Raw genomic sequence first — 16,950 nt, 5'->3', positions numbered from 1 at the left:
GACCTCAAAAAAATCTTCTACTGAAATACAATCATATCTCTTATTAAAGCTAAGTAATTCATAGAAAAAGAGGAATGACAGCCATGTGGAAACCACAAAATGGCAACTTCTCAAAAATTCATACACCATTTCAGAAAATGTATTTCGCACCTATTCATTAATAATAATCAGGATCAGCTCTCTCTGCCAGCACCTACTGAGATATTATTGGTCAAACTGTCCGTTTTGAGTTTTGTACATGGTACATCAGTGCAAGTTAGGTTAGCACTAAATCAAGGGTAAATGATAAGAGACATGATACCAACACTCAAGAGGAAAAAAAGAGACTGACATGAAGAAGTGGCTGACTGAACAGCAGGCTAAATTTGGCAATACTGATCAAGAAGAGGTAACATCTGATCAAGAACAATGCTTTATGTCTCTACTGACTAAAACAAAAGATTTAAAAAGTTCAATTATTAGCTGTGAGCAGAGATGCTTTATCAGTCTTCTCGTAACTTTGCTCTTATCCATAACCATGACTATCAATGTAACTTCTGGCACTAATTTGGATTCTTCAGGAACCTTGGGTCTAGGATATGAGGTGCTCTGCTCAATGAGCCTTCTAAAAACACTGGAAAAGAACATATAAATTAATAAATTTGCATTTTAATGTGCAAACTCTATGAGTTTGGTTAACATTTAATGAGCCACTTTTTATAGATTCCCCCCAACCCCCAGATTATCCCTAGATCAGGGGTCTCCAAACTTTACTGGTTTAGGCCCAGACAGTAAATATTTAAGGTTTTGAAAATCACAGAGTCTTGATATCATTTCATACAGTTGTGTCACAACTAGTCAACTATGTCATTTTGAGGTAAAGCAGCCATAAACAAAGTATCAACATGGCTGTACTCCAATAGAAATGTTCTGAAAACAGTCAGTGTTCAGACTTGACCTGGCCTATCCTAGTCTGTGGACCCCTGGTCTAAATGAAACATTTAAAAAACTAAAAATTAACATATCAGTTGAGACAATACTCTCCCCCCATATACAGGCTGAAAGCCCAATTAAGTTTTCATACCAAACTCACACAGAGAACTATTCATACAGAATGTGGTCCTATTTACACTGTTAACTGTATGAATCCGTCCCCCAAGTAGAATGACTCTGAGCCCATAAAAATTTCAACTACTCCTATTCTCATTTCCATACATGGCTGGCAGTGTTCTATCTTTGCTGAAGAAAATAAGTAAGCTGAAGAACTTCTGAAAATGCAGGTCCCATGGCTCCAACCCAGATTCACTGTATCAAATTATTTGCTGGTTTGATCTTGGGCATTTTCTTAAGTTCCATGTGGTACAAAGGTTGTCAGCTACTGGATTTAGCCAAAAAAGCAATCAAAACAATGTATCAGAATCTACTGAAACCACAAAACAAATCAATTTGTATGTTGGAGACCTAAGAACCCATAGTTTTTAAAACCTCCCCAACTATTTATGCATTGTTTGAAAAACACTGCCACGGAAAAGACAGTAGACCCTTAGTGTCTTGGTCACATCTCCTTAATGCTTTTGGTCTCACTAATTAATAATCCCTGGAGCTTTAATGGGACAGCCACTGACAGAAACAAACATAACTGGGTCAAATTACTGCCTTAGTATATAATACAAATATCTTTTTGGGTTTATTATGTATATGTGTTGAAATAACCAGGGCTATTCCCACCTATTCAAATAGGAATAAAAACTCTGCAATATCAATTCAGGTATGTATTTGAAAGAAATAGGAAGGTCTACTCTTTTCTTCACTGAAAACCAAACATTAACATGTATCACACCAGAAAAAGACACTACTAACAAATAGCACCCATTCTAAACACAGCCCCAATTTTACTAAACAAAGTATTTTATAACTAATACAGCTAGAATGACATTTAGGTATTTTTACCTAAAAAACATTTTCCCAAGAAAACAAAGTTTACTCTAGAGATGGCATTGTGTTAAAAAATCTAATTAAAATCTCCCCCTTCCCTGGCCTGGTAGCTCAGTTGGTTAGAGCGTCATCCAGATACATCCAGGTTGTGGGTTCAATCCCCAGTCAAGGCACATACAAGAATGAACAAATGAATGCATGGATAAGTGTAACAATAAATTGATCTCTCTCTCCCCCTTTCCCCCTCCCTCCCTCCCTCTCTCTCTCTCCCTCTCTCCCTACCAAAATATCAATTAAAAAAAATCTCCCCTTTACTCCAGCCCACACTGCATCTACATATAAAGGCTGGGACATTGTAATACTTCAATATTTAGACCACTTTGACCAACAGTAAGTGGAGCAAACTAACATGAATATACAATCATAAGACAATCTTATATCATAAGACAATCTTATAAATTCTTACTGTTATCAGAATAACACCCAATAAAATTAATAAATTTTAAAAAACAGAATAACATCTTGTGATGTGTCCAAAAGCTATAAACCATGGTAAGTAGAAAATTTCAACCTAGTAAATACTACCTAGAAAATGGTTCAAATACACTTTACACTCTAGTAAATACAAACCTCAATGTAATGAAGGAACAGCATAAAAATATATATATACACATTGCTATGATAGTAAAAAATGCATTATGCTACAAGAATGAAAAATAACATGTTTAATTTATAATTATTAGAGCTACTGTCAAAAAGCTTGATATTCTTTTAAGAAAAAATAAACTATAAAGTAAAAATGACAACTTCTAAGTGAGGAAGAGATGGCATATCCTTGAAACTTTTAAAAAAATGTATTCATATGTATGTCATAGTATTATAAAGTTCCAGGCTAACAAAGAAAGCATGACCACACATGATGTGTGCTTTCCCTTTTGTCACATTTTTTATAAGCACTATTCAAATACACAAAATATGGAAATCACTATTTATTTTATACTTCAAAACCCATACTATTAGTTGTACTGGAATATTTCTAACAGAAATATTAGAAAAAAATAAGAGGTGGCATATTAAAACAAACCAAGTAAATCTACTTTACTCTCATTATCTGAGGAGCTAAAAACTTACCATTTGATTCTTCCCTTTAAACTGAACAGTAGAAAAGAGAAAGCATATGAGAGGGCCTAATTTCAAGGCTTTTAAGACAAAAATAAACATTAAAATTGTTTAATAATCTTTTCCAAAGCCAATTTTCAAAGTAAATATAAAATAACTAAAACTGCCTAAATGTTTTCTGTATTAACATAAAAATATTCAAGTCTTATAAAGAACTTTTCCTAATGTTTCTTTACTAATTCATTAGTATAAATTAACAAGCATCATGAAGCTAGAAACCACGTAAAACTGACAGGAAAATGACGAAAAACTTGTAACCATTCATAATCTCTAATCTCAAAGAGATCTAAAAATAGAACAAGAACTATCCCCCCCCAAAGATTTAATTTCATTGTTACACACTATTTTAAATATGGTTCTGCTTCAAAAAGTTAAGAACACAGTAACTTTGTACCCTTATATGAGTATTAATTTATTTTTTAAAAGTCACCAACACTCCAGCCCAGGCTTCAGCAAACTTTTTCTGTAAAGGGCCAAATAATAAGTATTTTAAGTTCTGCGGGTCACAGGTATCTCTAATATTTCTTTTTTCCTACCATCCATTAACCCTTTAAAAATATAAATACCATACTTAGCTCTGTAGCAGGGTGGAACAACAGTCTATTTTTAAAATGCTAACAAATCCAACATAAGTATTTAAATATCAAATTTATTTTAATTGCAAAATTCATTCAGTATTTGCAAACTTCTGCCCACCATTAAAATGCATTTTAAACATACAAGTATTTTTAAATTAAAATAACATGCAGTATTTCAATTTTAAATTGCAATGTTTCCAAATCAGTTTTTAATAGAAAAGTAAAAAAATTGAAACTATCTGTCCATTAGTTATACTCATATTAAATGCCACTGAGCATATTGAAACACTGGTATATGTTTTGAAAAACTTAAATGACTTCAAGGAACAGTCTGCAAACAAATTTGTGACAAGTCAACTTAATAAAGTTTAACGGTAAGATACATTTTAATCATTTCCTTCTAGACCCCTAAAACACATATATGACATTATTGCAAACAGCTACACATATGCTCCAAGAATGTCAAGTTTATGCCAGAAAAGTGTTAATTCTACCCATTTTACTATAAGCAAAGCATTTTAGTAAAAGACATGTTCACATACATAAAGACTCAGACAGATTGCCTAATCCTTAATAGAACAAAATAAAGTTTCCGTAAAAAACAGAACACATGTAGTTTTTATCTTGACTATATTTGAAGAGAAAAATATTAGCAACTAGTTTTCAAAATACGAGCCTGAAATTTTTAATTCTACTTTCTTTTATCAACATCAGAAAATTTCCTCACAATGATAAATCTAACAGATTTATATTCAAATATAACAGCCAAAAAACCTAAAACCATGGTTTCAAATATGCCACTGACCAAGTCCTATGCACTCAAGGAGAAAAAGAGAATTCAAAACGTTAGAAATTACTGAAAAAACTTTAACAATGCTTTAAAAACCTACTCAACTAATTTGGTGATGAACTGAAAATCAATTAAATCAAATCTTTCATATGACTTATAAATAAAAATATCTCTAATTGAATTAAATGCCGCAATTTTCATTCAATGGATATTTACTTGATAGGAAGATAACAATTTCTTGTTGTTATGCAAGTAAGAACTTATTTTACTGTAAAGAATAGTGTGGGAAATAGAGAAACCAAAGAACTTACATTTATAACCATGGACATGAACTAAGGTGGGGGAATGCTGGTGGAAGGAGGGGGTGCAGAGTGGAGGGGAATAAAGGGGAGATAAAAATGGGACAACTGTAATAGCATAATCAATAAAATATATTTTTTAAAAAGAACTTATTTTACTGTATATGCATTCTTTCAAATTAGAAAGTTTACGTTCTAGGGAAAGAGGAACTGGAACTAAAGGACACCAATGACCTGAATACTTCTAGCTTCACAAACTCACTAAATAATTATGGCTTTTAAACATCTACAGAAAAAAAATACTAGTAAATATTTTTCAGAATGAGTTAAACTGTCATTCACCTTAGGTAAACAATGACTATGTTGGTTAACATTAAGAACTTACAGCCCTGGCTGGCGTAGCTCAGTGGATTGAGCGCGGGCTGGGAACCAAAGTGTCCCAGGTTCGATTCCCAGCCAGGGTACATTCCTGGGTTGCAGGCCATAACCCACAGCAACTGCACATTGATGTTTCTCTCTCTCTCGCTCCCTCCCTCCCTTCCCTCTCTAAAAATAAATAAATAAAATCTTTGAAAAAAAAAAAAAAAGAACTTACATATTTTAAACATTTGAAGGATTCTTATTTGCCCTACCATTTTTGCCTCCCCAAAACAAAAATTCGAGTCAGATCAAGTCTTCGGAACTAACTTCAGTTTACAAGAAATTCAGGAATGGAGAAACTTGACAACCACAAGAATACAATCAACGAAATTCAAAATGTAAGACATTGTGTGCAATGAGACTTTGTTTCTTTATATTTAAAAAAAAGGAAAAAAATTAAAAAGAACAGGAAAACCTATGGACTAAAAAGACTGGATCAGACAACCTGAAGAAAACAACTGTTTAAAAAAAAGAAAAGAAAAGAAAAAGCCCCAGTGTATGGCTCAGTGCACTGAGTACCACCTGTGAGCAGAAAGGTCACTGGTTCAACTCCCAGTCAGGACATATGGCTGGATTGCCCACCAGGTCCCCAGTTGTGAGCATGGGAGAGGCAAGTGATCAATGTTTCTCTCTCTCTCTATCTCCCTCCCTACCTCTCTCTCTAGAAATAAATTCTTTTTAAAATATAAAAATTAAAAAAAAGCATTTAAGACCTGAGAAAATTTGGGCTTTTATTGAAATTAAAGAATTGACTATTTTTAAGATATAAAGACATCTTAAAAAATTCTTATCATTTAGAAATCTATATTAAAATACTGAAAAATAAAATCATATGAAGTAAGGTATTTCACACAAAATAGTTTAGAAAAGTAGGTACACTAGAAGACTAAAAAGATCACCCATGTGTTGATAACTGTTATGGTTGGGTGATTAACACATAATACTAATCTACTTTTATAATATCTAAAATCTTCCAAAATAAAAAATTTTTAATCTCAGTAAATGGTGAAAATCAGTCAAATGGAGATGAATTTATAAAGACTTCTAATTTAGTACCATATATTTTTTAAAAATAAAACTGAAGAACAATTTAACATCCATTTCATAAAACATGAGAATTACCTTCAGAAACTAATTCTAATTTACTACCTGAAAGAGGTTTGAAAAAATTAGTTTAACATAAAAAAATAAATTCAGAAAGATTAGAAAATACGCTAATATATAAAGTAATATCTAAAGAATTTTAAACATACAATGTTGACCTAACAGAAAATAATTTTAGTTAAACTGGTATTTTACTTACATTTTCCATATAATTTGGCTTAAAGCCTTCTTGCTGTCGCCTCAGTTCCTCCTGTTCTCTGTGTCGAATCATTTCTTCCTCACGACGACGATGCTCTTCTTCATGTCTAAAAGATATTTAAATAAAATTTCAGCATGATAGCTTAGTAAGCCATAATCAGGTGTTTTATTTCAGGTTAAACAAAGCAATTTATGTAAGTCGCATTATGTTAAATCTTTCAATAATGACTGCCTTAGATTTACCTTCCTGTTTTGCTCTAAAACTTCAATAAATCGAATATTTCCAAAAAATAAAGTAGCTTAACTAGGATAAATTCAAAAAAGGAACAACATATAACCAGGGTACTTAAATGCTTAAGAGAAATAAAATTCAGAGTCTAAAACCTCAAAGATGTACTCTGTTGCTATTTAAAGAGAAAAGCCTGGGATCCATCACTGGTATAGCAGAGTACAAAGACACTCAGAATCTATCCCTATGTAAGCCAGTGCAAAAAACCTCAATGCCTACATAAAAATTCTATTATCTGTAGAAGGAGGTCTTAACAAACCCTCTCACCCCCATTTCAACAACCCACTGAAGCAAGGGTCAGTCTATATACCCTATTTGTGTAGATTTAGTTTTTATAGAACAAGCATTTACTTACTGCTATGACCACCTTTAGTCTACAGCAGTGTTGATTAGTTAAGATAGACCATATGACCTGCAAAACCTAAAACAGTATTTACTATCTAACCTTTCCCCAAAAATGTTTGTACACCTCTGTCCTAAAGGTATATTCATGCATTAAGGAAAAAAATAAAACAATATTTGCAGGATTACTATTAAATCAGTAATTAGTTATTATAGGATTAAGAAGGAAAATCTACAATATTGAAGTAACTGATATAATAGTGGCATTAAAATCAAATTCACATATACATGCCCTCCACCCTAAAACAAAAAAGTAATTCAAATAGTAAAGACTATATGATGTTGATACGCCTTAGTAGGTCTCATTTTCCAGGTCACTGTTATATGCACCTTTCTACACTGAGCATTAATATTAAAAATTCAAGAAACTTTTTTGTTCTTTGTTGTACAATACTCCCCCACAATACAAGTCACTGAACTAAAAGACATGGTGGTATCTCCCTCAGCCAGCAGAACAAAAAGGCTGTTAGGATTTCATGTCAGGCCACATGCAAGTAACAAGACAATGTTCCTAAGGAATTTCAAGCAAAATCTGAGAAGTAAGAAGTAAGTTACTTACTATTTTGAGAAGTCTAAGTTCCCAACATAAAACTCTACTCAAGTAAACTGGTTAACCCACTTTCTTCGACATTAACACATAAATTTTACTGTTAAGAAAATACTTTCAGACAAATACTATATGATTTCACAACAAAATAAATAAAATTGAAACATTCATAGATATAGAGGACAACAGACTGAGCAAAGGGGATTTAGGGGACTGGGTGAAAAAGATGAAGGGATTAAAAAGTACAAATTGGTAGTTTATAAGAGTCACAGAGATACAAACCATAGGGTATATAGTCAATAATACTGTAATAACTATGTATGGTGCCAGGCGGGTAAAATATCAGAGACCACTGTGTGAAGTACATGACTGTCTAATCACTATATTACAACTGAAACTAATATAAAATAGTGTTGAACTTAAACTATCATTGAAAAATAATTTTTTTAAAAAAGAAAATAGCTTCAGCCCTGGTCAGGTATCTCAGCTGGTTAGAGCATTGGCCCCACAGGCCAAGGTTGAGGGTCCGATCCCTGGTCAAGGCACATACAAGAATCAACCAATGAATGCACAAATAAGTGGAACAACAAATCGGTATTTCTGTATTTTTCTCCTATTTCCTTACCTCTCACACTCTAAAATCAATAAACACAATGTTTTAAAATAGTTTTATATTCATACACTGCTGACAATACACAGAACAGGTAAAAATTCCCTTATTCAAAACACCTTAAGGCCACATGTTTTCAAATTGAGTACTTATTGAAAAATGAGCCAATATACTATAATAATATCCCCAGTGAGATCTCAGACAAAACCCAATAGTCAACCACATTAATTATTTCTGCATTAAATGAACATTCACATTCTGTGAACACAGTTGTGGGAAGAAAAGGGGCCACACACTAAACCAGTCAAGCTCAGGGGAGCCCTGCTTATCAGCCTTACAAACTCAGAGACCTAATTTAACCACAAAGGATGATATGAAAAAAATTTATTAAGTAAAAGCAGTTCACAGCAGGTAGTCATGTCCTAGGCCAGTATTTTCCCTAACAAAGGCCTTTTACTTTAACTGAGCTAGTCTGTTGTCTTTTTGCATCTACAACAACATACCTGTGGAATGTCAAATCCACACACCACCACCCCCTTCAAAGCACAGGTACTACACCAATGGGAGAACACAAATCCCATTATTGTTATGTTAACTGTCAACTATCCTATACCCACCTGTGCAACACTGTGTGTCTATCATTTTATCTTTTATCCAATCACAGAGGTTTTCCCACTTTGTTGTCTCCGGCCCCCTTATCTATCTCCAAAGGATTTTATGAAACCCCATTATATCATTTCCTTTGATTCTGCTGTAGACCAGTAAAGTGCTAAACTCCCATCTTCCCGGGGGGTTTTCTCAGTTGGTTGAGATTTTGTTTTCCAGTAACTGTCATCAACTTGGCTCAAATAAACCTGCAAAATTCTTACAAGTTGGGACGTTTCTTACACTGGCATAGTAAAGGTTTGACGTGACCACAACATAAGGGCAGGGCAGGTCTTTTTATCAAATAGACCCATATCTGATCATACCACATTATGGCATGAGAAGGCTTTTGGTTTTTAAAGCTTTTTGGTCTTCAGAATTGCAACAATGACCTTGCTGAAGGCCAACTTACAATACTCAAGATAATTTTAAATGTCCATTTCCAGTAAACTAAAAAGAAATATCTGCACACATATGCAAGGTTGTCTATACACAGATATATATCATGGAAAAGGTTGAAGACACAATTAAGTATACGTGGGATACAACTATGGTCTCTTGAAGCAAAGGAACATAATACAACTGTCACAAAGAGGTAATGTGCATATATGTAGACATAAAAAAATGTGGTACAGCTGTTAGAAAAAAAAAAGGCAAGTACCAGAATGGTACTCTTATAGCTGCTTTTAAAAATCATTTGTATGGCCCTGGCTGGTGTAGCTCAGTAGATTCAATGCAGGCTGTGAACCAAACGGTTGCTGGTTCGATTCCCAGGCTGGGCACATGGGTGGGTTGTGGGCTGGGTGCCCAGTGAGGGGCACACAAGAGGCAGCCACACATTGATGGTTCTCTCCCTCTCTTTCTCCTTCCCTTCCCCTCTCTCTAAAAATAAATAAGTAAAAATATTTTTAAAAAATCATTTGTATGTCTCTGACCCAAGGTGGCTCTGTTATTTGGAGCATCATTCTGAAAACCAAAGGGTCACACGTTTGATTCCCTGTCAGAGCACATGGCTAGGTTGAGGATTTAGTCCCTGGTTGGGGCATGTGGCAGAGGCAACTCATCAAAGTATCTCCCGCACACTGATGTTTCTCTCCCTCTCTTTCTCCCTCCCTTCCCCTGTCTCTAAAATCAAAAAGCATATCCTCTGCTGAGGATAAAAATTTAAAATTAAAAATAAATATAATTTGTATGAGCACAGAAGAGAGCATGAAAAGTTTATGCCACACTGGAAATATCTAGGGAACAGGAACATTGCCCTTTTTATTTTTACATACAAATGTATGTGAATTTTGTAACATGTAACATTTTGAAACAAAAACCATATAAAGTATTTTTTTAATCCTCGCCCAAGGATATGTTTACTGATTTTTAGACAGAGGAAAGGAGAGAGATGAGGGGGAGAAGGGGAGCAGAAAGAGAGAGAAACACTGATTTCCTCTTTTATGCACCCCAACCAAGGATCAAACCCACAATCTGGGTTATGTGCCCTGACCAGGAATTGAACTGCAGTCTTTCAGTGTAGCGCTGATGCTCCAACCAACTGAGCAACCTGACCAGGCCAGATAAAGTATTTTAAATAAAATTTAAAATGTACTTCTCCCACTGCTAAAGCAACTTTTTCCGATAACATAAAAACAGATTTATAAATCAGGAGAAAAAACATAGTAAAAAGGCAAATTCACTTTAAACATTTTCTATTTTTCCTTCCTTTCTTTTCTCCATAAATTTGTTTCTTTTTTACTTTGAACTGTGATTATACAACACTCACAAGTCAATAATCTAAATTCACGGAATGTACACAGGAACATTCCTTTATTGTACATGTTTGCTTTGCATTTTGTCTTTTTCCCCCTTTTTTTTCTTTTTTAAGATTTTATTTATTTGTAGAGAAAGGGAGAGAGAGGAGAGAAAGAAAAATATCAATGTGTGGTTGCCTCTCATGTTCCCTGCACTGGGGAACCTGGTCTGCAACCTAGTCATGTGCCCTGAACAGGAATTGAACCAGCGACCCTCTGCTTCACAGTCCATTGCTCAATTCACTGAGCCACACCAGACAAGGCTGATGTGCATTTTTTTCTAATCCACTAATGCTTTAATGGTCATCTATGGCCATAAATGGAACTAATAAGGAATTGTGATAAATATTAACATCCTTCCTGTTATACATAATTGAAACTGATAAAAACCTAAATTTCAAGATTTAACTTGAAGCCAATTAATTGTTTTCAGGTCTTATATATTTTTGTAGGATTCTGAAAAATGAGCGGCTCTAGGCACTAAGCTGAAATATGACTAGTGAGAAAAGCCCTGTTGCTCTTTGTTCCTGTTCAGCGCTAAGCCCCAGACACCTTTCACAGGATATTTATGTCAAATGACATAAATGAGAAAGAATGGTGATTAGGTGGGCAGGTAGGAGGGCAGTCAGAGAAGGAATGAAGGAACACAAGAACAAGCAACAGATGAACAACTAAGTGAACTAACACATATAACTCCTTTGTACTGGCCTTCCTTCTTCACTGCAACAGCCTCTGAAGACCTAAGTGACCCATGAAAAACTAAATTAATTTGTAGCACTGAAAGGAAAAGTATACATATATACTCCACACAAATCATATAATTTCTCTCAAAATATACTTTCTTAAACTAGTTTTTTCAATCTCCAACTAATTTAAAACAAAAAGGCACAGTCCCAACTATCTGGTTTGTTAACAATTCACAATTCTTATGTGGTAGCAGCCCAGTCAGGCAACTCTGCAGTTTTACTACTAGAGTTTTATTGGCTTACAAGTATTATGAAATTCATAATTTCACATGAAATTAAATTCCCAAACACAGCAATTTTCCCCTTCCCTTGACACATGCTATAAAACTATTGATTTGAAGACAAGTTGTTCACATAATTAAATCAAAATTATCACAGCAATTTCAAAAGTAACTCCCCACCACCAGGCACAAGGTAAGCTAGTTAACAAATTTGTCACTGCCCCCTATCTGTTAGAATGTAAAGAAGCATAAAGATTTCCCAACAGCCCTGTCTGGTGTGGCGCAGTGGACTGAGTGTCAGCCTGTGAACCAAAGGGTCACTGGTTCAATTCCCAGTCAGGGCTTACGCCTGGGTTGCAGGCCAAGTCAGTCCCCAGTGGGCGCTCGAGAGGCAACCACATACTTATGTTTCTCTCCCTCTCTTCCTCCCTTCCCTTCTATCTAAAATAAATAAATAAAATAATTACAACAAGCGATGCATAAAAAAAAATTCCCATCAAATTATCAATGTGTTTTTACTGTTAGTATATAGTTATCTGAATTTCAAACTGAATCTGACATAACCACGCACATTAATAAAATTAATGAAAATCTATTCAGTAAAAAACTACCATACACATAGAATGGTTACCAAGTCAAGCAACCAGTATTTCACCTTTGACAGTACGTAGCCTATTAAAAATTCAAGTAAGTACTCCACACTAGTTCTGTGCACTTTATCTGCTTTTTAATCATCTGATTATTCCAATTTGTATCTGCTTCCCTTCTATACAATGGTAGGTTCCATAGTGGCAGCACATGTGCTTTGTTCCCCACTGTATCCCCAATAACTAAGGTACTTTTTCTTTTTTCCCCTTACTGCTAATTAAACTTACAGAAAAGTTGTAAAAATGGTGTAGAGTTCCTACATATCCCTCATGCAGCATTCTGTAATACTAACACCTTACATATGCATGGTACAATTATGAAAACCAGGAATTAACACTAATATAATGCTACAGTTAAACTACAGATCTTATTCCAATTTCACCCACTTTCCCCAACTAATGTCCTTTTTCTGTACCACGATCCTATCCAAATTCCCACATTGCATTTAATTACTATCTCCTCCAGTCTGTAACAGTTCAGTTGCTCTTAATCTTTCATAAACTTGGCACTTTTAAAGAGAACTATTTTGTATAATGTCCTTCAATTTGGGTTTGTCTTACGTTTCCTCTTAACAAGCATGAGGCTATAAGCTTTTGACAAGAAAACCACAAAAATGACACTATCCTTCTAAGTGCATCATATTAAGGGGGCCCTGGTGTCAATGTCTTATTACAGGTGACATAAACCTTAACACTTGGAAATGGTGGTATCTGCTGGGTTTCTCCACTTTAAGTTTACTTTTTTTTCCCTCGGTACCTAGTACAAATTTGAGACTGTGTACATAAATCCTGTTTCTCAAGTTTGGCATAACAACTTGAGCACCCATCAGTAGACCATGTGTGTAACAATCATCACTGTAGTGTTTGTCCACTGGTGATTCTCTCTCCCTAGCATTCCTTCCTCCTTTATTTATTTATCTATTTATTTATCTTTCAGACTTTATTTCTTTTCAGAGAGAGGGGAAAGGAGGGAGAAAGAGAGGGAAACATTGATGTGCAAGAGAAACATTAATCAGTTGCCTCTCGCATACCATGTGGGACCCAACCTAATACCCAGACATGCCTAGACAGGGAGGGAATCAAATTGGCAATCTTTCAGTTCACAGGCCAGGGCTCAACCCACAGAACCACACCAGCCAGGGCCAGCATTTATTAATTGGAATTCTCCTCCATTTATTTATTTATTCATTCATTTATTTACTACTATCATATGGACTCATGGATATTTACTCTATAATTTAAAAATCTAACACTATCGGCCCTGGATAGGCAGCTCAGTTGGTTAGACCATTGTCCCAATACACCAAGGCTGAAAATCCAATCTCCATTCAGGGCACATACAACAAGCAACCACTGAATGTATAAATACGTGAAACAGGCCCTGGCTGGTATAGCTAAGTGGATTGAGCATGGGCCTGAAAATCAAAGGGTCATCCATTCGATTCTCAGTCAGGGCATGTGCCTGGGTTGCAGGCCAGGTCTCCAGTGAGGGGCATGCAAGAGGCAATCACCCATCGATGTTTCTCTCCCTTTCTCCTTCCCTGTCCCTCTCTCTAAAAATAAATAAATAAAATCTTTTAAAAAAAGTAAATAAACGAATGAATAGATAAATGTAATAGCAAATACATGTCCCTCTCTCTCAAAAATCAAGAAATTAATTATAAACATTTAAATCTAATAGTATTATTTTTTACTTTGTTGTTGAAATGGTTCCAACTTTGGCCATTAGGGGCTCCTTTATTTTTGGCTCCTGTATCCTTTCAACATGCCCCACCTCTTTTGAAGTATGTTCTTGCTGCCCGGCAAAAATATTTCAGGCTAATCTTAAACTGTTCAGTTCTAAAAATCAACCACTTCTCCAAAATAATTCTTTGCTGGGGGTCTGTATTATACATTGGATGATGTTTAGCAGCACCCCTGGCCTCCACCCACTAGAAGCCAATAGCAAGTCATAGCTGACATACTCAAGATATCCAAATCAATAAAGTTATTGGTGGAAATGAAAAATGTACCTTTTACTTTACAAAAAAAACTAAACAGACGATTTGGCCAATCCAATACTATGTCTAATGCTAGGTACATACTGGAAATGTCGGGGATAAGGAACACTTTGTAAAGTGTATGATTGTCTAACCACTCTGCTGTACACCTGAAACTAATACAAAGTAATATTGAATATAAACAGTAATTGAAATATAAAATTAGAAAAAGACAAAATACCACTAAGGTCTGAAAAAAACACAAAAAACTGTCAAGTATAAATATAACAGGAGAAAACTGGATTCAGATAGGGCTTTTTTTTTGTTACAGAAGGGGAGGTTTCCTTTAATTTGTGTTAAGTAGAACAGATTTTACCACATTTACATTAAAAAAAAGAAAAAAAAAACAAGCAGCCAGACCCTTAAAAAAGATCCCAGCCCTGGTTGGTTTGGCTCAGTGGATTCAGTGCTGGCCTGCTAATCAAAGGGTTACAGGTTCAATTCCCAGTCCTGGGCACATGCCTGGGCTACAGGCCAGGCCCCCATTGGTGGGCACGCAAGACACAACCACATTAATGTTTCTCTCCCACTCTTTCTCCCTCCCTTCCCCTCTCTCTAAAAATAAATAAATAATTTTTTTTTTTTAAAGGCCCCTAGCCCTGAGTGGTGTGACTCACTGGGTTGGGTGTCATCAGGCAAACTGAAAGATCAGTTCATTCCTGGTCAGGGCACTTGCCTGGAATGCAGGGACAGGTCCTTAGTTCGGAGCACTGCAAGAGGCAACAAATAGATGTTCCTCTTGCACACTGATGTTTCTCTCTTTTTCCCCTCCCAACTCTCTCTTTAAAAAAGTAAATAAAATCTTAAAAAAAAAAAAAAAAGGTCCCTCATGTAAGGAGTTGATGTGGGGAGCTGTATACAATATTGACTCTGAACTTTAGGGTATACCAGAATTACCTGGATAATTTATTAAAGCTCTACCCCTATACTTTATAGGGAGAAGTTTGAGACTTTCTAACAATTACCCAGGTTAGAACGCTGGTGCAGCTTTGTCCAAGTAGGTTAAAGTAAAACCAGAATAGTTCCAAGACAGAAGCATGACTATAAACCAGATACACTGTTGAAAAAAGTAAACTAAAATAAACTGAATACTACCTACCCCCAGACTGTGAAGACACTTCACACTGATCCATGGTTTTGCACTTTCTGCTTTATCTTTTATTTCCTATGAGCACCTTACTTTGTACACAAGCATTTACTACTTTCATAGCACTTTCAACAAATTTTAAGTTTGCTTTAATCACAGCTTTGATCATAACATTTCTTAATTATTATATTTGAAACTTGTAAGGGTAACATTTATCTAATTATAGTTCATAATTAAATATTACAGGTATATGGAAAGCTGTTAATTTGTTTATACATAAAGCCATTCACAGCAATGCTATACACAGGAAAACAAAAAGAGAAACTGAAATAAACAGTGATGCATTCTTATACTAAATTATACACATTAATGCCTAGACCTCAGATGTAAAGTCATAGTGTATGCAACCAAAGTGTCAATAACCAGCTAAATGCATCCTAAGAATAACAAAGAATTATGCTAGTCTGTGGAGTAATTGCCCAAGTACAATAAAAAATGGACAGTTTTATTTGTATTTTTCCAACCTGTACAATCTGTTCCCAAAGGAAGAATGAAGTTTTATTAGTAACACACAAGGACTATGTGTATTCACATCTGTGTTACACAGGTTTTTCTTTTTACCTCAGTTGTATTTGCTTTCGTTTTTGCAGCTCCTGGTTCCTGAGTTCTTCCAGGCGTCTCAGTTCTTCTTGACGCCTCATGAGATCTATAAAATATTGATGTCCCATTAATATTTTAGCTGCACTTGTGTATTTTTATATACATGAACATACAAACTCTCTGTTACTGGCAATATATAATTTATTCATATTCATGCACCCAGTATCTCCTATATCACCTTATAACAAAAGATTATAAGCTGTGTAATTAACTAATCAAATTAATATCCTTTCTGGGACTGTTTCTTCATGTGTATGAAGAGAAGAATAAAATTTGTCCTTCTGCTCATAAATTAAAATAGGCAAGGTTTTTTAACATAGGAATTAAAACATACTAAAAACAAAATAAAATGATACATTAATTTTCACTTACATATTTTAATTATATTAGAATTTTTCAGCAGCAAGTGCAAAGCCCAAAAAGATGCCTTGGGAGATGTCAGCAGACAGCAGGTCATAACCACACCAGACAAATTGTAGGGAAAGTGGTAAGACACTGCATGAAGCTCAGAGATCATCCCTCCCAACACAATTAGTGTAAGATTCCTCCTACACCAAGTCAATGTCTTAGGGGGAAAAAAGGCAACAAGCAAAGAATTCCTGAAAGAGGAAAAAGGCTAAATACTGAGATGAACAAGATCATTTTAAATAAGACAAGCATTCCCACTGACACCATACTTGCTGTATCAAGAACAGGGGCTCCACAGTAGTAAAAGATAATAAAAAGGACATTTTTTCTGAACATCTGAGAAGTAGTACATTAACTTTCCAAGTGCT

At 34.9% G+C, this 16,950-nt stretch overlaps 1 protein-coding gene across 4 annotated transcripts in view; it reads right to left on the bottom strand.

The window, feature by feature from the left end:
- Window positions 1-16,950, bottom strand: part of PSPC1 (paraspeckle component 1) — a 113,739-nt gene that overhangs the window by 62,476 nt on the left and 34,313 nt on the right. For 3 of the 4 annotated variants that reach the window (XR_004901435.1, XR_004901436.1, XM_028531731.2), the window contains exons 5-6: window positions 16,136-16,220; window positions 6,484-6,589 (exon numbers count right to left, since the gene is read on the bottom strand). Coding sequence is in view for 2 of the 4 variants with exons in the window: in XM_028531731.2 (XP_028387532.1) it covers window positions 6,484-6,589; window positions 16,136-16,220 (191 nt within the window). In the remaining 2 variants the exon portion in view is untranslated. Of the gene's footprint in view, window positions 1-3,018; window positions 3,067-6,483; window positions 6,590-16,135; window positions 16,221-16,950 lie in introns of those variants that run through there. The other variant, XM_036018392.1, reaches the window with a different exon arrangement.

Source organism: Phyllostomus discolor, chromosome 2 (genome assembly GCF_004126475.2).
Source record: "Phyllostomus discolor isolate MPI-MPIP mPhyDis1 chromosome 2, mPhyDis1.pri.v3, whole genome shotgun sequence".
In the NCBI taxonomy this organism is placed as follows: domain Eukaryota; kingdom Metazoa; phylum Chordata; class Mammalia; order Chiroptera; family Phyllostomidae; genus Phyllostomus; species Phyllostomus discolor.
This window is presented reverse-complemented; position numbering and strand designations above follow the sequence as displayed.